General features: G+C 40.8%; 1 protein-coding gene across 2 annotated transcripts in view; it reads left to right on the forward strand.

Moving 5' to 3' along the window:
• The first annotated feature begins 1,133 nt into the window (after positions 1-1,133).
• The window catches only part of LOC139381430 (phosphatase and actin regulator 2-like), a 69,801-nt gene continuing 44,007 nt past the window's right edge, over positions 1,134-26,927 (forward strand). The window contains exon 1 of one of the 2 annotated variants that reach the window (XM_071124940.1): positions 1,134-1,257. In XM_071124940.1, the coding sequence (XP_070981041.1) occupies positions 1,134-1,257 (124 nt within the window). Of the gene's footprint in view, positions 1,258-23,257; positions 23,483-26,927 lie in introns of those variants that run through there. The other variant, XM_071124941.1, reaches the window with a different exon arrangement.

Here is a 26,927-nt window from a genome sequence, read left to right on the forward strand (position 1 = left end):
GCTCATGGCTGGAATGGAATAAAACCATTACAATGAGCCTGTCCTCCTATCGCTCCTCCCACCAGCCTCCTCTGATTTACACCATAGTATACTATTTGCTCTTTTCATGTGGGTTGTACTTGCTGATAAATAAATGGGTCAGAGCAGAAGACCACCCTGTTGTCCTTGTGCCCAACGTACAGTAGTTACTCAAAACATGACCCAAGCAGGAATTTGGTTTTGACAAGAGGAAACCAGAAAATTGTGTCAAAGCCAGGTTTTCTATATCTTGGGTTGGAGTCACAACGTGTGTAAGAAGAATACAGCATGTTTGTGTATATCTGTGGAAGGAGTGTTATTGAACAATTCCACACGTTCTTGGTTCATTGCGGCCAACCTTTATAGGAAAAGGTCAACATTATAGTTTGGCTACACCCTCTGAATATCTATTGTTCTTACATAAAAAAAAAACACTTTGTTGTCAGGGCCCTAAAAATGTTTATATCACGCATTTTATTGATCGATATAATAACTGCCAATGTCAGCTTATGTCAACCACTACATGTTATGCATTACTTAAAGAATTTGTAAAATAGCCCCAGAAGGGCTCATAAGTGTCAATAAGTGTCAAAATTGTTATAATAATAACTGTCAAAAATCTGACTATTTTTGCTGAAACAATACTGCCACCAAATGAATTGTTTTGGTAACTTCACTTGTGGCAAATTATGCCACAATTAAAATGGCAGGCCTAAATCCCTTATTGATAAAATTATTGTAATATAAAATTGGGTTATGGTGGATTATGTTAATCGTTTAGGGTAGATTATGTTATTTTGTCTTCATCACTAATCTAGATATTATGACTATATATAATATATATATAATATATATATATATATATATATTTAGACAGATCATATTTCCTCTCTCATATCTTCTTAATTCCCAACTTTATGACACACTATTAACCCAAATACTGTATTTTTGTACAAGTACATTGAAAGTGAATTGAGTGAATTGTACAGCAATCTTCTAGAGCGGAACAACAAGTCGAGGGGAGGGGTTACTGATCTTAAAAGCTGTCGCTGTCCCCTGTCATTGTCAGCACACCCGACAATACTGTATATATCACTCGGTGTTCTATGGATCAGATGGCCAATGAAGACAGTTTCCCCGATTTGAAGACGTTCTCTCCGATTTGCAGAGTTCGTTCTCACAGTGACACGTCTGGTTTCAGGTCTAGAATACTGTTGAGACTGCGAGGCGCACGTTCAGGTGAGTATTTCAATAGCCTACACGCGCCAAATATGTATAACCTCGTCCATATTTTGCTAATTTAGTTTTGTTTGCTGAAGTTTAAATAATAGTCAATTATTGCAGTCAAAATGAAAAATATAGAACTTAATGAAAAACACTGAAAATGGTTGTAACACAGATGAAAGCAGAGTTAGTTAAACGTATATTTGGAAGAAATTGAATGGCAGGGCTTGACATGCATAGAATTCATAATTAAAGTTTTTGAATGCATTATGCTACACCTCTCTGTGATCAAATGAGGATATGCAGTCATTTTGATTGTGGGCTTATTATATATATATATATACAGTTGAAGTCGGAAGTTTACATACAGTTAGGTGTATGTTTACCAACCACTCCACACATTTCTTGTGAACAAACTATAGTTTTGGCAAGTCGGTTAGGACATCTACTTTGTGCATGACACAAGTAATTTTTCCAACAATTGTTTACAGACAGATTATTTCACTTATAATTCACTGTTTCACAATTCCATTGGGTCAGAAGTTTACATGCACTAAGTTGACTGTGCCTTTAAACAGCTTGGAAAATTCCAGAAATTATGTCATGGCTTTAGATGATAGGCTAATTTACATAATTTGAGTCAATTAGAGGTGTACCTGTGGATGTATTTCAAGGCCTACCTTCAAACTCAGTGCCTCTTTGCTTGACATCATGAGAAAATCAAACGAAATCAGCCAAGACCTCAGAAAAAAATATGTAGACCTCCACAATTCTGGTTCATCCTTGGGACCAATTTCCAAATGCCTGAAGGTACCACGTTCATCTGTACAAACAATAGTACGCAAGTATAAACACCATGGGACCACGCAGCCTTCATACCGCTCTGGAATGAGATGCACTGTGTCTCCTAGAGATGAACATACTTTGCTGCGAAAAGTGCAAATCAATCCCAGAACAACAGCAAAGGACCTTGTGAAGATGCTGGAGGAAACAGGTACAAAAGTACAGTGCCTTGCGAAAGTATTCGGCCCCCTTGAACTTTGCGACCTTTTGCCACATTTCAGGCTTCAAACATAAAGATATAAAACTGTATTTTTTTGTGAAGAATCAACAACAAGTGGGACACAATCATGAAGTGGAACAACATTTATTGGATATTTCAAACTTTTTTAACAAATCAAAAACTGAAAAATTGGGCGTGCAAAATTATTCAGCCCCCTTAAGTTAATACTTTGTAGCGCCACCTTTTGCTGCGATTACAGCTGTAAGTCGCTTGGGGTATGTCTCTATCAGTTTTGCACATCGAGAGACTGAATTTTTTTCCCATTCCTCCTTGCAAAACAGCTCGAGCTCAGTGAGGTTGGATGGAGAGCATTTGTGAACAGCAGTTTTCAGTTCTTTCCACAGATTCTCGATTGGATTCAGGTCTGGACTTTGACTTGGCCATTCTAACACCTGGATATGTTTATTTTTGAACCATTCCATTGTAGATTTTGCTTTATGTTTTGGATCATTGTCTTGTTGGAAGACAAATCTCCGTCCCAGTCTCAGGTCTTTTGCAGACTCCATCAGGTTTTCTTCCAGAATGGTCCTGTATTTGGCTCCATCCATCTTCCCATCAATTTTAACCATCTTCCCTGTCCCTGCTGAAGAAAAGCAGGCCCAAACCATGATGCTGCCACCACCATGTTTGACAGTGGGGATGGTGTGATGAGCTGTGTTGCTTTTACGCCAAACGTAACGTTTTGCATTGTTGCCAAAAAGTTCAATTTTGGTTTCATCTGACCAGAGCACCTTCTTCCACATGTTTGGTGTGTCTCCCAGGTGGCTTGTGGCAAACTTTAAACTACACTTTTTATGGATATCTTTAAGAAATGGCTTTCTTCTTGCCACTCTTCCATAAAGGCCAGATTTGTGCAATATACGACTGATTGTTGTCCTATGGACAGAGTCTCCCACCTCAGCTGTAGATCTCTGCAGTTCATCCAGTGATCATGGGCCTCTTGGCTGCATCTCTGATCAGTCTTCTCCTTGTATGAGCTGAAAGTTTAGAGGGACGGCCAGGTCTTGGTAGATTTACAGTGGTCTGATACTCCTTCCATTTCAATATTATCGCTTGCACAGTGCTCCTTGGGATGTTTAAAGCTTGGGAAATCTTTTTGTATCCAAATCCGGCTTTAAACTTCTTCACAACAGTATCTCGGACCTGCCTGGTGTGTTCCTTGTTCTTCATGATGCTCTCTGCGCTTTTAACGGACCTCTGAGACTATCACAGTGCAGGTGCATTTATACGGAGACTTGATTACACACAGGTGGATTGTATTTATCATCATTAGTCATTTAGGTCAACATTGGATCATTCAGAGATCCTCACTGAACTTCTGGAGAGAGTTTGCTGCACTGAAAGTAAAGGGGCTGAATAATTTTGCACGCCCAATTTTTCAGTTTTTGATTTGTTAAAAAAGTTTGAAATATCCAATAAATGTCGTTCCACTTCATGATTGTGTCCCACTTGTTGTTGATTCTTCACAAAAAAAATACAGTTTTATATCTTTATGTTTGAAGCCTGAAATGTGGCAAAAGGTCGCAAAGTTCAAGGGGGCCGAATACTTTCGCAAGGCACTGTATCTATATCCACAGTAAAAGGAGTCCTATATTGGCATAACCTGAAAGGTCGATCAACAAGGAAGCAGCCACTGCTCCAAAATCACCATAAAAAAGCCGGACTACGGTTTGCAATTGCACATGGGGACAAATATGTTGTGGGGGTGCTTTGCTGCAGGGGGAACTGGTGCACTTCACAAAATAGATGGCCTCATGAGGTGGAAAATTATGTGGATATATTAGAGCAACATCTCAAGACACCAGTCAGGAAGTTAAAGCTTGGTTGCAAATGGGTCTTCCAAATGGACAGTGACCCCAAGCATACTTCCAAAGTTGTGGCCACTCCAATACCTTGACTGTTGTCCTTAAGCCATTTTGCCATCACAAAGCCCTGACCTCAACCCTATAGAAAATGTGTGGGCAGAACTGAAAAAGTGTGTGTGAGCAAGGAGGCCTACAAACCTGACTCAATTACACCAGCTCTGTCAGGAGGAATGGGCCAAAATTCACCCAACTTATTGTGGGAAGCTTGTGGAAGGCTACCCGAAACGTTTGACCCAAGTTAAACAATTTAAAGGCAATGCTACCAAATACTAATTGAGTATATGTAAACTTCTGACCCACTGGGAATGTGATGAAAGAAATAAAAGCTGAAAAAAATAATTCTCTTTACTATTATTCTGACATTTCACATTCGTAAAATAAAGTGGTGATCCTAACCAACCTAAGAAAGGGACTTTTTACTAGGATTAAAGGTCAGGAATTGTGAAAAACTGAGTTTAAATGTATTTGGCTAAGGTGTATGTAAACTTCTGACTTCAACTGTAAATATATATATATATATATATATATATATTTGTTTTAAACATGCAAGGCATCTGGTGCTCCTCATTGTGATTCCAGTCACAAACTTCAACTTTAAAACACTTACGTTCATGCTTTCTATCTAATATAGGCAGGATAATAAAAACATAAAAAGTCCAACAATGTATAATGTGTTGTTGTTGATTAACAATCAATCATGAATTATGATTTCCCTTATGCAGTGGGGTAAAGTGAACAAAAATACTACTTAAGTCATTTTTGGGGGCATCTTATCTATACTGGACTATTTATATTTTAGTCTACTTTTACTTCACTGCATTCCTAAAGAAAATATGTTACTTTTTACTCCACACGTTTTTCTTGACACCCAAAAGTACTTGTTACATTATTAATGCTTAGCAGGACAGCAAAGTAATGAAATTCATGCACTTATCAACCGAACATCACTGGTCATCCCTACTTCCTCTGATCTGGTGGACTCACTAAACCGACATGCCAATTATGTCTGAGTGTTGGAGTGTGCCTGTGGCTTTCCATAAAATAAAATAGTCCCATCTGGTTTGCGTAATATAAGGAATTTGAAATTATTTATACTTTTACTTTTGATACTTAAGTATATTTTAAACCAAATACTTTTATACTTTTACTCAAGTAGAATTTTACTGGGTGACTTTTACTTTTACTTGAGTCATTTTCTTTTAAGGTATCTTTACTTTTACTCAAGTATGACAGTTGGGTACTTTTTCCACCACTGCCCTCATGTTTTTCAATTAATGGATGTACTTGATATCATGAACTGACAATGACAAAGATAGCATAATGAGATCACGTTTCCAAGAGAGAAGTTGCTTAGTCCCCTTCTCTAGAATGACCTTTATATAGAACTAAGGTGCCCAATGCTGCAGTGGTTTCCTGTTGTCATTTCTGCAAAGTGCACAGACCTTCAAAGAGCTATAATGCCTCTAGTCTTGATGTCCTATGGAGCTGTGTTCCTCTGAGGTTTAATAGGCTCTGGTGAGAATGGGCTGTTAATCGTCACAGTAAAGGCCTTGTTCTTTATTCCACATAGATTATTTCCTATAGAAGAAGGACTTATATTCCATATCGTTCAGAAGTGCATTATGAACACCATATCTGTATTATTTCTTCATTGTCACAGCTGTGTGGGTTAAATGTTCACATATTTCACATTGATGTGGTCATAAGGTTCTCATACAGTATGTACAATGGCAAGGCTTTCGCAAACAATTTACTGACAGTCACAGCTTTACCATGCCTCCTCTATCAAATGTCACATCAGTACATTATGTCTACTGACAGTCCACTTCCTGTCATCAGTCAACTTTGTTTTCCACTTTTGTCCTTCTGCCCTTTCAGAGTAGTCTAGTTAATTGGATCTTGAATTCATGCATGCTACAGTACAGCTGTAGGATCTTCATTTGAGCCAGTTTGCTACAGCAGGAAAAGAATCCTGCAGCAACAGGAAATGTGAATGATTATGTGGATTATACATTTGTAGGGGTTGATACATTTTTCAAATGTCTAAACGGAAATTACAAACTTCAGAAGTCGTTTTAAACCTCAAATACACAATATGTTTTAAATGTCCTGCATTGCAGGAAACTCCTCCTGCAGCAGGGTGTTTAAATTAAGATTCTACATCTGTATATTATCATCGTCTGTATCTAGCCAAAGTCTGCCGATTGGTGTCTGTGTGTTGCCTTGCCTTGTTAATAAAAATAACTTGAAACTAAATGATCTAGATCACATTACCTAAACCAGAAATATTTTGCAGACAAAAGTCGGGTTATGTATTGCCATCATTCATTCTTTGCACTTTATTGCAGCAGGAAGTGTGATAACACATGTAGAGTAATAGCAGGAAATGCTGGCTATTGTCTGGTAGTTTCTCAAATATCCACAAGAGGGGGGAAAGCTCCTTTTGTTGGAGCTCATTTCCTGTGTCTGTTGTATCTCAGTTGTAACTCAGGCCAACTTGTTTTGAAAAGGGTATATATACACTACCGTTCAAAAGTTTGGGGTCATTTAGACATTTCCTTGTTTTTGAAAGAAAATCTATTTTTTTGTCCATTAAAATTACATCAAATTGATCAGAGATACAGTGTAGATATTGTTAATGTTGTAAATTACTATTGTAGCTGGAAACGGCTGTTTTTAATGGAATATCTACATAGGCGTACAGAGGTCCATTATCAGCAACCATCACTCCTTTCTTCCAATGGCAGGTTGTGTTAGCTAATCCAAGTTTATCATTTCAAAAGGCTAATTGATCATTAGAAAACCCTTTTGCAAATTATGTTAGCACAGCCGAAAACTGTTGTGCTGATTTAAAGAAGCAATACAACTGGCCCTTCTTTAGAATAGTTGAGTATCTGTAGCATTAGCATTTGTGGCTTCGTTTACAGGCTCAAAATGGCCAGAAATGAATAACTTTCTTCTGAAACTCATCAGTCTATTCTTGTTCTGAGAAATGAAGGCTATTCCATGCAAGAAATTGCCAAGAAACTGTAGATCTGGTACAAGACTGTGTACTATTCCCTTCACAGAACAGCACAAACGGTCTCTAACCAGAATAGAAAGAGGAGTAGGAGGCCCCAGTGCACAACTGAGCAAGAGGACAAGTACATTAGAGTGTCTAGTTTGAGAAACAGATGCCTCACGAGTCCTCAACTGGCAGCTTCATTAAATAGTACCCACAAAACACCAGTCTCAACATCAACAGTGAAGAGGTGATTCCGGGATGCTGGCCTTCTAGGCAGAGTTCCTCTGTCCAGTGTCTGTGTTCTTTTGCCCATCTTAATCTTTTATTTTTATTGGCCAGTCTGAGATATGGCTTATTCTTTGCAACTCTGCATAGAAGGCCAGCATCCCGGAGTTGCCTCTTCACTGTTGGCGTTGAGACTGGTGTTTTGGTTGGTTGGCCATACACCACAAACCCTTGAGGTGTCTTATTGCTATTATTGCTATTATAAACTGGTTACCAATGTCATTAGAACAGTAAAAATAAATGATTTGTCATATCCGTCCGTGGTATACGGTCTCATGTACCACAGCTTTTAGCCAGTAAGCATTCAGGCTGGAACCACCCAGTTTATAAATATATATACAGTATGTGGTCTTCTAATAAATATAACAGTACAGGGCCACACATCACCACAATAAAGGCCTACATGGAAATGATCTAGTTAATATCAAATCAAATCAAATTTATTTATATAGCCCTTCGTACATCAGCTGATATCTCAAAGTGCTGTACAGAAACCCAGCCTAAAACCCCAAACAGCAAGCAATGCAGGTGTAGAAGCACGGTGGCTAGGAAAAACTCCCTAGAAAGGCCAAAACCTAGGAAGAAACCTAGAGAGGAACCAGGCTATGTGGGACTGGAGCAGCAGCACAGTCAGGTGGACTGGGGACAGCAAGGAGTCATCATGTCAGGTATTCCTGGGGCATGGTCCTAGGGCTCAGGTCAGTTGAAACTGGAGCAGCAGCACAGCCAGGTGGACTGGGGACAGCAAGGAGTCATCATGTCAGGTAGTCCTGGGCCATGGTCCTAGGGCTCAGGTCCTCCGAGAGAGAGAAAGAGAGAAGGAGAGAATTAGAGAACGCACACTTAGATTCACACAGGACACCGAATAGGACAGGAGAAGTACTCCAGATATAACAAACTGACCCTAGCCCCCCGACACAAACTACTGCAGCATAAATAAATACTGGAGGCTGAGACAGGATACCATATACCATTTATATAATGTGTTGCTTAATAAGAACTTGTCTTGAAAGTGTACTCTTTGTCTCTCATTTGAGTACCTCTGACCTTTCCAACTCAGAGTTGTTGCGCTCTCTCAAATAATAATGGAAGGGGTTTCAGACTCTTAGAGAAGCTCTGGGAAGTAATGATTTGTTGTGATCATTATAGGTTTTTGCCCCTTCAGAATCAATGAGGGGTAGAATACTGTTCCTCCCTACACTCAATTAGTCATGTAATTACACTGTAAGGGAGCTAGGCAGTGTAGCACGCTGTGCACATTGTACCCTTTCTGGACAATACTCCCAAAATAGACATTCAGTTTGAATTTGACACTCCAAATTACTAAGTATCATACTTTCTGTGCCCTTTGCTACTGCCTGTGTTTAACACAATGCAGCTGGTCATAATTGTGTTTCCAACATGTCCAGCATTGCATTCAATCTTAGCCAGGTCATTATAACAATGTACAGTACCAGTCAAAAGTTTTAGAACACCTACTCATTCCAGGGTTTTTCTTTAGTTTTACTATTTTCTACATTGCAGAATAATAGTGAAGACGTTAAAACTATGAAATAACACATATGGAATCATGTAGTAACCAAAAGAGTGTTAAACAAATCAACATATATTTTATGTTTGAGATTCTTTAAAGTAGCCACTCTTTGCCTTGATGACAGCTTTGGACACTCTTGGCATTCTCTCAACCAGCTTTATGAGGTAGTCACCTGGAATGCATTTTAAATAACAGGTGTGCCTTTTTAATTTGTGCATTTGTGGAATTTCTTTCCTTCTTAATGCATTTGAGCCAATCAGTTGTTTTATGACAAGGTAGGAGTGGTATCCAGAAGATAACCCTATTTGGTAAAATGCCAAGTCCATATTATGGCAAGAACAGCTCAAATAAGCAAAGATAAACGACAGTCCATCATTACTTTAAGACATGAAGATCGGTCAATAGGGAACATGGCTCTCATGAGGACCGCCACAGGATAGGAAGACCCAGAGTTACATCTGCTGCAGAGGATACATTCATTAGAGTTACCAGCCTCAGAAATTGCAGCCCAAATAAATGCTTCACAGAGTAACAGACACATCTCAACACCAACTGTTCAGAGAAGACAGCGTCAATCAAGCCTTCGTGGTCGAGTTGCTGCAAAGGAACCTCTACTTAAGGACACCAATAAGAAGAAGAAACTTGTTTGGGCCAAGAAACACAAGCAATGGACATTATACCGGTGGAAATGATGATCTCTGCATGTGTGGTTCCCCCTGTGAAGCATGAGGGAGGAGATGTGATGGTGTGTTGGTGCATTGCTGGTGAAACTGTCTGTGATTCATTTAGAATTCAAGGCGCACTTAACCAGCCTGGCTACCACAGCATTCTGCAGTCATACGTCATCCCATCTGGTTTACTCTTAGTGGGACTATCATTTGTTTTTCAACAGGACAATAAACCAAAACACACCTCCATGCTGTGTAAGGGCTATTTGACCAAGAAAGAGAGTGATGGAGTGCTGCATCAGATGACCTGACCTCCACAATCACCTGATCTCAACCCAGTTGAGATGGTTTGGGATGAGTTGGGATGAGTTGACCACAGAGTGAAGGAAAAGCAGTCAACAGGTGCTAAGGATATGTGGGAACTCCTTCAAGACTGTTGGAAAAGCATTCCAGGTGAAGCTGGTTGAGAGAATGCCAAAGTTTGAAAAGTTGTCATCAAGGCAAAGGGTGGCTACTTTGAAGAATCTAAAATCTAAAATATATTTTGATTTGTTTAACGCTTTTTTGGTGACTAGATGATTCCATATGTGCTATTTCATAATGTTGATGTCTTCACTATTATTCTACAATGTAGAAAATAGTAAAAAATAAAGAAAAACCCTTGAATGAGTAGGTGCGTCCAAACTTTTGACTGGTACTGCATATCATGTAAATGATTCTCAGACTACATTCTAAGAGAGTTTGTACTGTAGCAGTCTTGTTGGTTTCTCAACAAGGCTAACTGGTCTGGTAAGGTAGTATCAATGAACATCAAAACATGCTATGTTTGTGTGTTAATTACTATGGTTACAACTGGATTAGTTAAGGTAACCCCATTTTCTGGGAAAGTACAACCTCTCACAAGGACCTGTAGTCACTGCAGTGTTGGTAGAGTGGAACCAAGGGAAGTGATCTTCCTCTGACACTAATCAATCTCTAGACTGGGAAGGAACTGAAAGTGAAAGAGGGGTAATCTAAGCAGTTGGCCATAAAAATATAATTAGAACGTGTTACAGTATCTCTAGGCAGGCAGCTGTGTGAGTGCAGATGTCTGCTTCTAACTAAGATCAGTTCAGAGTGATTCCGACTGAAACGCAATATTAATTTGTCTCTAGCTGGCTGGGACTATTTCAATGCCGCTGAACAACATCACATAATTCCCTTCCCCTGAAATGATCTTCCCTCAGATGTCGATCATATCCGCTCATCGATTTGAGGACTTGGCTGATATTCATTCCAGATCCATTCCATTCCTGTTTTATTGTCAATATTTTGGAGTCATATCCTCATCTTGAGTTGTGATGATCAACACATACAGAGGGAAGCTTCTGGAATAAAGACATTGAAGTTCAAACTTCAATATCTCCTCTGTTTTGAAGGGCCTGCCATTATGAAGTATTCTGTCTCCCTGCATAACGTTACAGTAAATAAGTATTTTTGAGTCTGTACCTCAGGCAGCGACATGAGAAGACATGTATTCCTGGGTTTACCCCCACTGACCTGTGGGGGAGGCAGGGAAAACACCTCGAACATCTTCCTTGATCATCTTTCCAAGCCTAAAGCTCTCTGCTCCCTTGAATGCAAAATCGTGGCCCTGTGAGACGGCGATGCCAAAAGACTCAGCATCAAACACACAAAGGGTTGCTTTGTAAGAGGGGTCTTTCATCACTCATTTCCATGCTGCCCTGGTTATCTTTGTAACCAGGGTAGCAGTCTGTGTTTAGTACAGTGTGACAGCATATGAAGTAACAGACCAGTCTGGGTTAAGTACGGCACAGATTCTTTCATCACTGATTTTCAATCTGCTCTGGTTATCTTTGTGAGAGGGGTCTTTCATCACTGATTTCCAATCTGCCCTGGTTATCTTTGTGAGAGGGGTCTTTCATCACTGATTTCCATGCTGCCCTGGTTATCTTTGTGAGAGGGGTCTTTCATCACTGATTTCCATGCTGCCCTGGTTATCTTTGTGAGAGGGGTCTTTCATCACTGATTTCCATGCTGCCCTGGTTATCTTTGTGAGAGGGGTCTTTCATCACTGATTTCCATGCTGCATTTCCAAGTTATACAACAACCTGACTGTGCCAGGTCAGTGGCTCACTGTGTTTATCATTCCTTAAAGAGTCTAAAAATACAAACTTGTTTCCGCTGTCACTTTCAAAACTATGTAAATGCAATTTCCATCCCAGTCGAGCTGACCCAGTTGTCAAACAGTAACCCAGCTCAGTTAATGTCACACTGTTGGTCATTAATATCCGCAAGACCAAAAGGACATGGAGGATATTGTCAACATAACTTGTAATAATGCTGTTCACACAATAATGATTAAATACATTCAATTACATCATGTGTTGAAACACTGGCAGAAATTTAACATGGACTTTGACTCTCAAATATGACCTGTGTGAGTATTGAGTATATGCAGCTACTTTAATAATGCAGTTCAGTTTTAGCCCCATCAGGGAGAGTTAGCAGGGCACAAGTTTGCACCTTGTTCAGATTGCTATAATTTACTTGACGTTCTAAATTAGTCATCAAGCTTGTTAGGGGCCATAAAGGGTTAACCCTTTATGGTCCTAACAAGTCCTTAGCCCTTTATGGTCCTAACAAGTCCTTAACCCTTTATGGTCCTAACAAGTCCTTAGCCCTTTATGGCCCCTAGCAACTCCTCAACCCTTTATGGTCCTAACAAGTCCTTAGCCCTTTATGGTCCTAACAAGTCCTTAGCCCTCTATGGTCCTAACAAGTCTTTAGCCCTTTATGGCCCCTAACAAGTCCTTAGCCCTTTATGGCCCCTAACAAGTCCTTAACCCTTTATGGTCCTAACAAGTCCTTAACCCTTTATGGTCCTAACAAGTCCATAGCCCTTTATGGTCCTAACAAGTCCTTAGCCCTTTATGGTCCTAACAAGTCCTTAACCCTTTATGGTCCTAACAAGTCCTTAGCCCTTTATGGCCCCTAACAAGTCCTTAACCCTTTATGGTCCTAACAAGTCCTTAGCCCTTCATGGTCCTAACAAGTCCTTAGCCCTTTATGGCCCCTAACAAGTCCTTAGCCCTTTATGGTCCTAACAAGTCCTTAGCCCTTTATGGTCCTAACAACTCCTTAGCTCTTTATGGTCCTACCAAGTCCTTAGCCCTTTATGGCCCCTAACAAGTCCTTAGCCCTTTATGGCCCCTAACAAGTCCTTAGCCCTTTATGGTCCAAACATGTCCTTAGCCCTTTATGGTCCTAACAAGTCCTTAGCCCTTTATGGCCCCTAACAAGTCCTTAACCCTTTATGGTCCTAACAAGTCCTTAACCCTTTATGGTTCTAACAAGTCCTTAGCCCTTTATGGTCCTAACAAGTCCTTAGCCCTTTATGGCCCCTAACAAGTCCTTAGCCCTTTATGGCCCCTAACAAGTCCTTAGCCCTTTATGGTCCAAACAAGTCCTTAGCCCTTTATGGTCCTAACACGTCCTTAGCCCTTTATGGCCCCTAACAAGTCCTTAACCCTTTATGGTCCTAACAAGTCCTTAGCCCTTTATGGTCCTAACAAGTCCTTAGCTCTTTATGGTCCTAACAAGTCCTTAGCCCTTTATGGCCCCTAACAAGTCCTTGGCCCTTTATGGCCCCTAACAAGTCCTTAGCCCTTTATGGTCCAAACATGTCCTTAGCCCTTTATGGTCCTAACAAGTCCTTAGCCCTTTATGGCCCCTAACAAGTCCTTAGCCCTTTATGGTCCAAACAAGTCCTTAGCCCTTTATGGTCCTAACAAGTCCTTAGCCCTTTATGGCCCCTAACAAGTCATTAACCATTTATGGTCCTAACAAGTCCTTAGCCCTTTATGGTCCTAACAAGTCCTTAGCCCTTTATGGTCCTAACAAGTCCTTAACCCTTTATGGTCCTAACAAGTCCTTAGCCCTTTATGGTCCTAACAAGTCCTTAGCCCTTTATGGTCCTAACAAGTCCTTAACCCGTTATGGTCCTAACAAGTCCTTAACCCGTTATGGTCCTATCAAGTCAAATCAAATCAAATCAAATTTATTTATATAGCCCTTCGTACATCAGCTGATATCTCAAAGTGCTGTACAGAAACCCAGCCTAAAACCCCAAACAGCAAGCAATGCAGGTGTAGAAGCACGGTGGCTAGGAAAAACTCCCTAGAAAGGCCAAAACCTAGGAAGAAACCTAGAGAGGAACCAGGCTATGTGGGGTGGCCAGTCCTCTACTGGCTGTGCCGGGTGGAGATTATAACAAAACATGGTCAAGATGTTCAAATGTTCATAAATGACCAGCATGGTCGAATAATAATAAGGCAGAACAGTTGAAACTGGAGCAGCAGCACAGTCAGGTGGACTGGGGACAGCAAGGAGTCATCATGTCAGGTATTCCTGGGGCATGGTCCTAGGGCTCAGGTCCTCCGAGAGAGAGAAAGAAAGAGAGAATTAGAGAGAGCATATGTGGGATGGCCAGTCCTCTTCCGGCTGTGCCGGGTGGAGATTATAACAGAACATGGCCAAGATGTTCAAATGTTCATAAATGACCAGCATGGTCGAATAATATTAAGGCAGAACAGTTGAAACTGGAGCAGCAGCACAGCCAGGTGGACTGGGGACAGCAAGGAGTCATCATGTCAGGTAGTCCTGGGGCATGGTCCTAGGGCTCAGGTCTTCCGAGAGAGAGAAAGAGAGAAGGAGAGAATTAGAGAACGCACACCTAGATTCACACAGGACACCGAATAGGACAGGAGAAGTACTCCAGATATAACAAACTGACCCTAGCCCCCCGACACATAAACTACTACTGCAGCATAAATACTGGAGGCTGAGACAGGAGGGGTCAGGAGACACTGTGGCCCACTCCGAGGACACCCCCGGACAGGGCCAAACAGGAAGGATATAACCCCACCCACTTTGCCAAAGCACATCCCCTACACCACTAGAGGGATATCTTCAACCACCAACTTACCATCCTGAGACAAGGCTGAGTATAGCCCACAAAGACCTCCGCCACGGCACAACCCAAGGGGGGGGGGGGGGGGGGGGGGCGCCAGCCCAGACAGGATGACCACATCAGTGACTCAACCCACTCAGGTGACGCACCCCCTCCAGGGACAGCATGAGAGTCCTTAAGGACTTGTTAGGACCATAAAGGGTTAAGGACTTGTTAGGACCATAAAGGGCTAAGGACTTGTTAGGACCATAAAGTGCTAAGGACTTGTTAGGACCATAAAGAGCTAAGGACTTGTTAGGACCATAAAGGGTTAAGGACTTGTTAGGGGCCATAAAGGGCTAAGGACTTGTTAGGACCATAAAGGGCTAAGGACTTGTTAGGACTTTCAGTCGTTATCTTGTCAATAGCCTAACAATAATCTAGGACACCAGATACTAAAATCTTGCATTTTTGCCTAAAATTCATGATTAGGTTACTTGCATCTGTCCATGAGAGATTATCCTAACAATGAAATATACCCTTACCTGCCCAGGCTTCATACTGTATGCTTGCTCTGTTCTATAGTGCAATGCCATTTACAGCCTTCTTATAGACTCCTGGCTGAGCCAGAGATCTAAATACCCTCAAGTGTTTGTTCTCTGAAAGCCCACTCTGAAGTGTCTGCTGCCAGAGAAGAAAATATCAGCTACTATGACTCATTCCTTTTAGAACGTTGGCTAATTTCAACACTGCGCTTCAAAATAGACTAAACTGTTTTTTTTCAGAGATTTTCCACACAGCCCTCGAACCCACTGGTTCACCGACTTCAACCTCACATAACTTTCCATTCTGCCTCTGAACGTCGTGATGGGTATTGACACATGGAGTCTGGGGTGCAGAGAGAATATTTTTTTTAGGTGAATAGCAGTAATGAAATCAGCCTGGCTTTAATGATAGTTGCAGAGTCCCCCCCCCCCCCCCTCTCTCTCTATCTTCCTCCCTGTGGCCTCAGGTTGCAGCTAAAAGCCTCAGTGGACAGGGAGGCTCTATTTGATGGTTCCAGACTGGCTCAATCAAGCCTTGCTAATGAATGTAATGGTTGTTGTGTGCTCACTGGGCTGCTTCATGTACAGGAGGTTGGTGGCACCTTAATTGGGGAGAACGGGCTCGTTGTAATGGCGGAATCAGTGGAATGGTATCAAATACATCAAATATGGTTTTCATGTGTTTGATGCCATTCCATTTGCTCCATTCCAGCCATTATTATGAGCTGTCCTCCCCTCAACAGCCTCCACTGGCTTCATGGTCATGTCCACTGCAGAGAGGCATGCAGCAAGCAACACTGATGAACATTAGAGAGCCAGCTCTCTGCAAAGGAAGTGTTAGAGGGAGAGAGGGAGAGAGATAAAGAGAGAGAGAGAGAGAGAGGAGGGAGAGAGAGAGAGAGAGGGAGGGAAAGAGAGTTATGAGGAAAAGAAAGGATCAACTCACAAGGGTGATCATTTTCTTCCAGTCATGGAGCATGCTCGTGAGTCCCCTTTAGTCTGTGTGTCTGTGTCTGTGTGTCTATGTTTCTGTGTGCGTCTATGTTTCTGTGTGTGTCTGTGTTTCTGTGTGTGTCTGTGTTTCTGTGTGTGTGTCTATGTTTCTGTGTGTGTCTATGTTCCTGTGTGTCTGTGTGTATTTGTGTGTGTGAGAGAATTTATTGTCCTTGTGATTGTTGTGTGTGTGCTGTTACAGTAGTTGGTAGTAGGAGTTCTCTGTTGGATACATTGCCCCTGGACTATGCATGAAGAGGGTTGCCGAGAGACATTTGGGATTGCTATCTACCCTACTTATTGAGGAGGAACCTTTTGACTTTCCCTCTGTGCATTCAGATCAGCTGTTTAGGGAACACTGCCAGGCAAAAACCCATTCCTGTAATGTCATTTTGTTGAATTAGAGTTGTTTAAATAACTTAGCTTGTGCCTAAATTGTTTAAAAACCTGTTTTGTATTGTACTTATTTGATTATTTAAAGATACACATAAAGCCTTATGACTTAGAGAGATTACCTCTAAGAATATTATATTCATCATCTCATAACATATTATATAGTTACATCTAGTGACAAGGTAGTCACAGCTAGTGACAGGGTAGTCACAGCTAGTGACAGGGTAGTCACAGCTAGTGACAGGGTAGTCACAGCTAGTGACAGGGTAGCCAAAGCTAGTGACAGGGTAGTCACAGCTAGTGACAGGGTAGTCACAGCTAGTGACAGGGTTGTCAAAGCTAGTGACAGGGTAGTCACAGCTAGTGACAGGGTAGTCACAGCTAGTGACAGGGTAGTCACAGCTAGTGACAGGGTTGTCAAAGCTAGTGACAGGGTAGTCACAGCTAGTGACAGGGTAGTCGCAGCTAGTGACAGGGTAGTCGCAGCTAGTGACAGGTTAGTCACAGCCTGTGACAGGTTAGTCACAGTCTGTGACAGGTTAGTCACAGCTAGTGACAGGCTAGTCACAGCTAATGATAGGTTAGTCATAGCCTGTGACAGGTTAGTCACAGCTAATGACAGGGTAGTCACAGCTAGTGACAGGGTAGTCACAGCTAATGACAGGGTATGATGACTCTGTGTCTTGTAGTGGATTACAGTCAGTCTATATTTAGGCAATGCCATTTGATAAGTTTAATTAAGTTTGCCACACTGTGAATGTCATAACATTTCACTGTTTGTTAACTCATGTCATAACTTCTAGCTTAACTCTTAACTTTCTCTAGTGGAGAAATTGGACTCACACGGTGGGCTAGGTACATAGATCTCCCAGACAGAAATATAAGTCAAGTTCACCTGTGATAATACTGCAGTATTGATCTATGATGTGATGCATAGAAAGATAAGATACGAAGCCATATGTCATGACTGTGAGTCTGTTATAGGTACAGTATGTATATTTCTTTACACATGATTTCATATGGTCCAGGTGGATTCTTAACAGTAGATTGTCAAATCAAATCATATCAAATTTTATTAGTCACATGCGCCGAATACAACAGACCTTACAGTGAAATGCTTACTTACGAGCCTCTAAGCAACAGTGCAGAGGCTAAAGTAACAAGTAATTAAAGAGCAGCAGTAAAAATAACAATATATACAGGGGGTGCCGGTACAGAGTCAGTGTGTGGGGGCATTGGTTAGTTGAGGTAGTATGTACATGTAGGTAGAGTTAATTAAAGTGACTATGCATAGATGACAACAGAGAGTGGCAATGGTGTGGAGAGAGGAGGGGGGGGGCAATGCAAATAGTCTGGGTAGCCATTTGACTAGATGTGTTCTTAGATTGTGTTCTTCAATCTGTGTTTTACAATGCAAAACAGAATTTGTATATGGTATCATATGAGTCAGGTTGTCCACATTTGCATAGCCTCAGACCACAGTGATTCAGCAGTGTCGTAGTGTTGTAGAAAATCCTGATGCTCAACAAGGATAAAGACTACCCTGTGGCATTACTTTATTCTGTCACAACCAACCCTATCCCAGAATAGATGTACTCAATGGCGGGAAATGTGGCACTACTTCCATTGGGGAATTAACCAATGCAGTCTTACAAATGTTATTTTGTCTAGTCTTATGCTGTCCTTTCAATTGAACTTGTAATTGAAACAGCTTTAGTACAGTGTGACAGCATATGAAGTAACAGATCAGTCTCAGTCCAAACAGTGTAATGGACCAAAGTAACTGTAAGAATCGTGAAAATCAATGACACTAAGCCAACGGTTTTGAGCCAATCCACATCTTTAATGTAAAACACATCAATAAGCTTAGCAGCATGTCTGAACAAAAACAATTGGATTCCAATTGAGGAAAATCAGATCTGTCATTTGCTACAGATAGTGGTAGTGATTTTTCAATGAAGACAAACAGTCCGACATCGTCATGGTCTATTTTGACGTGGATGAGTAATGGGTGGGTAGACCTCTGTCTCTGGCTGTCTGCTGCTGCTCTCCTCTCTCTCATATTGAACCTTTATGTGATCATAAGCCCCGATGTCTCTGAACTGTGAAATATAATGCTCTCGATTTGCTCTGCAATGAGCTATTTTTAAACAGCCTAGATTTCAAAATAAGAGCCATCCAGACCAGGGGAAATAAACTACTTACAGACAGGATGACACATTGATTTGTATACAGTACATACAACATTTCAGTGTAGGAAGTGAAGTGGTCCAGTAATGAGAGATACCTGCTATCCAAACAAAGTAACAAAGAAACTGATATCAGTTTCAATAATGGTTTGCTTGTGGAGAAGGTCAAATCTAATTTGTGTATAAAGTAGCCCATTCTTATATGTCAATGTTAAGGTTTTCTCAACATACTTGTACCATACATACAGTATTTGTATGTAATCACTTTTGATTTGGGTATGTAAAATTATATGAAACGTTGAGGTTGCAGCATACTGTGAATTGTCCAACAGTGGTGAGACAATTCAAACTATGGTGCAAATTACACATCCAAAACATACAGTTGTTTCAATTTTATGTGTTTCATGCACAACTACCATCAAGTCTCTACCACTGGGATGAGGACATGCTTGCACCTCTCTGTCTCATATTATGATAGTCATTTTTGCCTTTTTATCTGTGGCTAGCTATGGAATGGCATGCAGTAGTGGTATGTATCATTTCTTAAAAACCTCCATAACAGATAATATTAGCTTGGTCCATCACATAACATTCACATCAATGTGTACTGTACTGCAGCCGGTAATCTGAATGCACTCAGTGACTAGCAACTAGACACACTCAATGACCATCCCATCATTGCACAGTGCTTGATAGAGAAGCTAGATCTTTGCTCTTCGGATCTAATAGCAATTACCTGTATGGACAAATGGCCCTGTCTGCTCCACTTAATCTATATGCAAAACAGATCCTATAGTATGAGACCAATCTGAATGTATCAAATGTTGTTCTGAAAATATTCACCTTAATGTAGACTACATCATAGACAAAGTATGATACTCTCTACTCTACAATACAGATTAGAACTATGGTTTTACTGTTATTTTAGACAGATACAGTCTAGGTAATATAAAACAAAGTTTACCAACACATAGGAACTCACCTCGAAGTCTGAGGTTAATAAAGAAATCATCTAAAAAGAGGAAGAACTAAGAAGCACCACATAAACAATAACTACGAGAGATTGCTGGTTAATCATTTATGACTCGTTCCTTTTTTCCTCCACTTGGACATCCTGTTACCTTTTTGATCAATCAGTGAGGTATACTATAACAACATAAATACATATATCCATTAGTCAATCAGTGAGGTATACTATAACAACATAAATACATATATCCATTAGTCAATGAGTGAGGTATACTGTAATAACATAAATACATATATCCATTAGTCAATGAGTGAGGTATACTATAACATCATAAATACATATATCCATTAGTCAATCAGTGAGGTATACTATAACATCATAAATACATATATCCATTAGTCAATGAGTGAGGTATACTATAACATCATAAATACATATATCCATTAGTCAATGAGTGAGGTATACTGTAATAACATAAATACATATATCCATTAGTCAATCAGTGAGGTATACTATAACATCATAAATACATATATCCATTAGTCAATGAGTGAGGTATATTGTAACAACATAAATACTAATATCCATTAGTCAATCAGTGAGGTATACTATAACATCATAAATACATATATCCATTAGTCAATCAGTGAGGTATACTGTAACAACATAAATACATATATCCATTAGTCAATGAGTGAGGTATACTATAACAACATAAATACATATATCCATTAGTCAATGAGTGAGGTATACTGTAATAACATAAATACATATATCCATTAGTCAATGAGTGAGGTATATTGTAACAACATAAATACACATATCCATTAGTCAATGAGTGAGGTATATTGTAACATTGTAAAGACATACAGTACCAGTCAAAAGTGTGGACACGCCTACTCATTCCATAGTTTTTCTTTATTTTTACTATTTTCTACATTGTAGAATAATATTGAAGATATCAACACTATGAAATAACACATGTGGAATCATGTTGTAACCAAAAAAGTGTTAAACAAATATATTTCAGATTTGAGATACTTCAAAGTAGCCACCCTTTGCCTTGATGACAGCTTTTGGCATTCTCTCAACCAGCTTCAACTCATCCCAAACCATCTCAATTGGGTTGAGGTTGGTTGATTGTGGAGGCCAGGTCATCTGATGCAGCACTTCATCACTCTCCTTCTTGGTCAAATATCTCTTACACACCCTGGAAGTGTGTTTTGGGTCATTGTCCTGTTGAGAAATAAATGATAGTCCCACTAAGCGCAAACCAGATGGGATGGTGTATTGCTGCAGAATGCTGTGGTAGACATGCTGGTTAAGTGTGCCTTGAATTCTAAATAAATCACAGACAGTGTCACCAGCAAAGCACCCCCACAACATCATAACTCCTCCTCCATGCTTCACGGTTGGAACCACACATGCGGAGATCATCTGTTCACCTACTCTGCATCTCACAAAGACACAGCGGTTGGAAAAATCTCAAATTTGGATTCATCAGACCAAAGGACAGATTTCCACCGGTCTAATGTCCACTGCTTGTGTTTCTTGGCCCAAACAAGTATCTTCTTCTTACTGGTCTCCTTTAGTAGTGGTTTCTTTTCAGCAATTCGACCATGAAGGCCTGATTCATGCAGTCTCCGCTGAACAGTTGATGTTGAAATATGTCTGTTACTTGAACTCTGTGAAGCATTTATTTGGGCTGCAATTTCTGAGGCTGGTAACTCTAATGAATGTATCCTCTGCAGCAGATGTAACTCTGGGTCTTCCTATCCTGTGGCGGTCCTCATGAGAGCCAGTTTCATCATAGCGCTTGATGGATTTTGCGATGGCACTTTCTACAAAGTTTTTGAAATGTTCTGTATTGACTGACCTTCATGTCTTAAAGCAATGATGGCCTTCGTTTCTCTTTGCTTATTGGAGTTGTTCTTGACATAAATGGACTTGTTCTTTTACCAAATAGAGCTATCTTCTGGATACCACCCCTACCTTGTCACAACACAACTGATTGGCTCAAACGCATTAAGAAAAAATAAATTCCACAAATGAACAAGGCACATGTGTTAATTGAAATGCATTCCAGGTGACTACCTCATGAAGTTGTTTGAGAGAATCCAAAGAGTGTGCAAAGCTGTCATCAAGGCGAAGAGTGGCTACTTTGAAGAATCTCAAATCTAAAATATATTAAATTGATTGATGGTATGGTTTCTAGAATATCCTTGTTGACAGAATGTTCATTGGACAGTAGATGTCACCCTTGCACCTAAACCAAACAGTCTGCAAAGGTCAATGGATTTTTACAACCTCTCTCAGATACTCTGTATCTACCAACTCACCATAGACCCTACTGTGTACATACATTCATGTCATTAATCATGATTATAATGATCCCTCTTGTCAACATTACAATAGTTATTTAATTGAGCTTCTATATATAGTAGTTTGCCCATTACAATGTATCTACACTCACAGTTTCCCTATATGTACAATGGCAATGCTCTTACTCAACGTGTAGGCTGTAATCAGTGTGTGCGGCAGTGCTGTATGGTTTAGTATATCCATGTTTTGGTATGTGAAAGTATTTTATCTCCTGTTAACACACATCACACAGCTAGAGTGTCAGCTGAGGCCCTGCCATAGGGCCCCTGCGAGTACTATGACATCAGAATGGTATCGCCCATGTCAAAAGCTGTAGCTCACTGCAACAGAGGTCCACTCAGGGGTTGAGCCTCATGCCTTGAAAGGAAATAGAGCCAGCCATCTTTGGTGTATTTTTAAGTGGTGTGAACAAGCTCAGGGGTGGTGATCTTTTAGTTTAGTTTTAGCATTTAGGGCCAAAGTAACAGCACATGCTCATTGTACAGTGCTGCCTTTGTGTGCTGTAATAACAGAGATATTGTGCACGGTTTAGGAGGTGGGAGGACGAGGAGATGGGTTATGGTGAGGCGTTCACAGTGTAGCTGCCTGTGACACAATGCTCAGGGAGGGTCTGGAGGCAGGAGAGGGCTGGTTTCCGTCAGCTCTGGGCGGGAATTGGAGAGCCTTCCTGAGAGGTTCCCACCTACTGACCATATAGCTCACTCAGGGCTTTGTTCTTCTTCTCAGGAAACCTTAGCCTAAGAGGAACAATTCAGATGACTGTAACAGTGTAAGCAAGTTTTGCAGGTAGCCATAATATGTAGATTTAAGATTTCCATTGCCCAAATATAGTATTAAACTAACTTTCTATTCAGTTTTCAAAGACCTGTTTGAAGATTTGTGTTGATTTTATATGTATTACTAAGTTACTAAAACTATGCCATGATATTTTGGATTTTAGAAATTGATGTTTGCAAACATCAAACTGCCATGAATTTCAAGATTTTGAACACTGGAATGATATTGTGGTGTCAGTAACTGTGTGTTCGAAAAATGTCTATACTGTAGGGATGAAATCCTGGTATCTACATATCAGTTGTAGGCTGTTGGGGAGGTAGGCTACAGAGACTGCCTCCCCTCGACCTCTGACGGGTAGTAGACTAATCTGCATAAAGGAATGACAGGCATTGTTGAGCTGAATCAGTGGTTTTGAGACCCAGCGGTTTTTTCAAGAGTTTTATCGCAACAATTGTCCACTGCCTGAAGTAGGTGAAATGAACTTTAGGATTAGGCGATGGCTACGATTTTGTGGTGAAAAAAAAAGTTCCTCGGGGAGCGCGTGATTGTTGCTTTTTCGGTCAATTGAAGACAGAATGGGCCAGACGTCTGTCTCTACCTTGTCTCAAAATGCGAGCGGTGGTGAGTCTACTTTCCTCGTTCAAGCGCGTACCGCTATCTAATTGTTTAGGAAGTCGATGTCTGACAATTTTCACTCGTTATATTATTTTTTCTAACTTTACCCTATTGAAATGTAGCTTTTCAACAAGTTTGAGTTGGTTTGCCGGAAAAAAATATCTGTCTTATTTCCCATCACTCCAATGTGCTCGTGCATATGCAGCTACATCATTGCAGCTGATTCTGAATGCATGTACATGTAACAAGCTGCTGGAAGTAATTGTCTTCCATCAGGCGAAACGAAAGTAACATTTACTTTGACAAGAATCGAATACTTTGTATCACTAAGGTTACGTTATGGCCATCAGTGATGGACTCAACAATTACTCATATTTGAACCCTGTTTAATATAGACACAACTAAATGACAATGCAAACTGGAAGACATGCAAAATATTGATTGTTTGTTCAATAGTGAACTAACCCTAACCCGTAAAAAATCGAGTACAACACAGCTCTGGATCAGGCGACGTACGTGTTGTACTCGATTTTTTTTTTTACGGCGCAATAACAGTTCACTATTGAACAAACAATCAATGTTTTGTACTTCAATCTGGCCCGCGAGACATCAAAAAATAAATATATATATATATAATCGAACCCGGGTCTGTAGTGACACCTCAAGCACTGCGTTGCAATGACTTAGACCGCTGCGCCACTCGGGAGGCCAAGGCAAACTGATTTTAACAAATAATTGGTCACCCCAAAAAATTTGGCTTTCTGTTGAATTTCACAATCCCGATGTGGCCCTTGAGCCAAAAAGTTTGTCCACCCCTGGGCTATAGCGCTATCAACTACATCTTCAATGGAAGAGATACTGATCAGCACATCTGTTTTCTTTTCAAAAGAGAGTAGGGACATATAGGTTTGGTGAACAAGCTAGCCTACACAATAAGTAACCTAACCTTGACTGAGCCCTAAGAGCTTATGCCTTACGGCTTTAGCTCAGTGGGCTAACACAGTAGTCTTGCAGACAACCTGGGTTCAATACCCAGTTGGTCACACATACCCAAGCAAACAGACATTGCTGTATTGATGTCAAAGTTAGTATGTGAGTGGTGTTGAATAATGGCACAGTTAATGCAGTGGGAGATGTTCAACAGGGTGGATCAGGATGCAACTTCAGTACCATACCAACCACAAAGCTTACTTAAAGGCCCAGTGCAGTCAGACATGTGATTTCCCTGTGTTTTTATATGTATGCCTCCTGAGGTTGAAGAGGCGCTGTTGTGCCTTCTTCACCACACTGTCTGTGTGGGTGGACCATTTCAGTTTATCTGTGATGTGTACGCCAAGGAACTTACAACTTTCCACCTTATCCACTGCTGTCCCTTCGATGTGGATAGGGGGTAGCTCCCTCTTCTGCTTCCTGAAGTCCACAATCATCTCTGTTTTGATGACGTTGAGTGAGAGGTTGTTTTTCTGACACCACACTCCAAGTGCCCTCACCTCCTCCGTGTAGGCTGTCTCGTCGTTGTTGGTAACCAACCCCACTACTCTTGTGTCGTCTGCATACTTGATGATTGAGTTGGAGTCGTGCATGGCCACGCAGTTGTGGGTGAACAGGGAGTACAGGAGGGGGCTGAGCACGCACCCTTGTGGGGCCCCAGTGTTGAGGGTCAGCGAAGTGGAGATGTTGTTTCCTACCTTCGGGGCAGCCCGTCAGAAAGTCCAGGACCCAATTGCACAGGGCGAGGTTGATACCCAGGCCCTCCAGCTTGATGATGAGCTTGGAGGGTACTATGGTATTGAATCTCAGTAAGGTACTTAATTGTTACCCAGAAATGATTTGATATTGAAATAATAAGGGCTGCATTGAACCTTTAACAATAACATTACTAACAAGTTCATGCAGGCCTGACTTTTCAATTCTCCAGGGCCTAAATAAGCTTATAGTGCAGCCACATTGGGGCTCCCGAGTGGCGCAGCGGTCTAAGGCACTGCATCTCAGTGCTAGAGGCGTCACTACAGACCTTGGTTCTATTCCAGCCTGTATCACAACTGGCCGTGATTGGGAGTCCCATAGGGTGACACACAATTGGCCCAACGTCGTCTGGGTTAGGGTTTGGCCGGGGTAGGCCGTCATTGTAAATCAGAATATGTTCTAAACTGACCTCCCTAGTTAAATAAAAGTTAAATAAAACATAACCTAAGGTGTTATAGTTATGAGTTTACCTTGCAAGGCATGTATTCTCTTAAACAAAATTGTTATCTCCCTGTTCTCTTGCTGTTCTCTTCCCTCCTATAAGGAATCATAGTCCATAATTTTCACTATTCGTAATAACAATGTCAGCTTTTCACGTGTTTGGTCAATTACACAAAATGTGAGAAAATTATTATATGTCAAATAGCATGTGATCTTAAAAACCTTGGCGTTTAAGTGTGTAAGCCCTCTACAGTGCCTGGATAAACCCTCCCCAGTGGCTTCAACTGAGGAAACCTCTCCCTATTTCCCCTTGACCAAATGTTTTTCTTGTTGCCCATAAAGAAAGACAATGGGAAAAACATCTGGTGAGCAAACAGCATGGCTGATCGAATTTAACGCAAACAGATGGATGTGAATGAATGCTTTTTCATTTGGTGTATAGTTTCATCATATGTTATTTGGCTACTCAAAATTCTGTTTTCGAGGGCACAAACAGAATTAGTGTTTTTGGTTATGAAACTCCTTTCCTATGACGTCATCACAGATCTAGAATCCCGTCAGTATGAGTCACAGCCTGGAGTTTACAAAAAGGGTTGACTAAATTGTATGGCAAGTGCATCAGTAAACACATAGGACCGGACATGTGTTTTGACCCTCCTAACGTAGCATTGTGGAAGTATCAATTTCATACTATTCATGATTTCGGTGTACTCCGTGAGTGTACTCTGTGATGTTTATTTTGGCTGATTGTCCTGATACCTCATAAACATTAATTATCAGCCTGACTGAGGCATGCTGGTCCTTTATTGAAAGTCTTATAGGCCTCTTGTTTTCTCTTGAAATGAAATGTCTTGATTGTTGTCTCATTACAGCTGAAGCTGATATAGAACTACTGATGACATTTAAGTCATCTCAAATCGTAGATGGATTCTGTATAGTCCCAGTCATTCATTTTTCATTTGTCATTTGTCTACAGCCCAATTCCAATCTTTTTTTTCACGAATTGGTCTTTTGACCAATTAGATCGGAAAAGATCGGAATTGGCTCCCTGTGTAAACGCAGCCATAGACAAATGTAGTGGAGCGGGTCGAGAGTTTCAAGTTCCTTGGTGTCCACATCACCAACAAACTATCATGATCAAAACACACCAAACAGTCATGAAGAGGGCATGACAACACATTTTCCTCCTCAGGAGACTGAAAAGATTTGGCAAGGGTCGCCAGATTCTCAAAAGGTTCTACAGCTGCACCATCTATTCTATCGC

The sequence above is a fragment of the Oncorhynchus clarkii genome, chromosome 23, assembly GCF_045791955.1.
Source record: "Oncorhynchus clarkii lewisi isolate Uvic-CL-2024 chromosome 23, UVic_Ocla_1.0, whole genome shotgun sequence".
Lineage (NCBI taxonomy): Eukaryota > Metazoa > Chordata > Actinopteri > Salmoniformes > Salmonidae > Oncorhynchus > Oncorhynchus clarkii.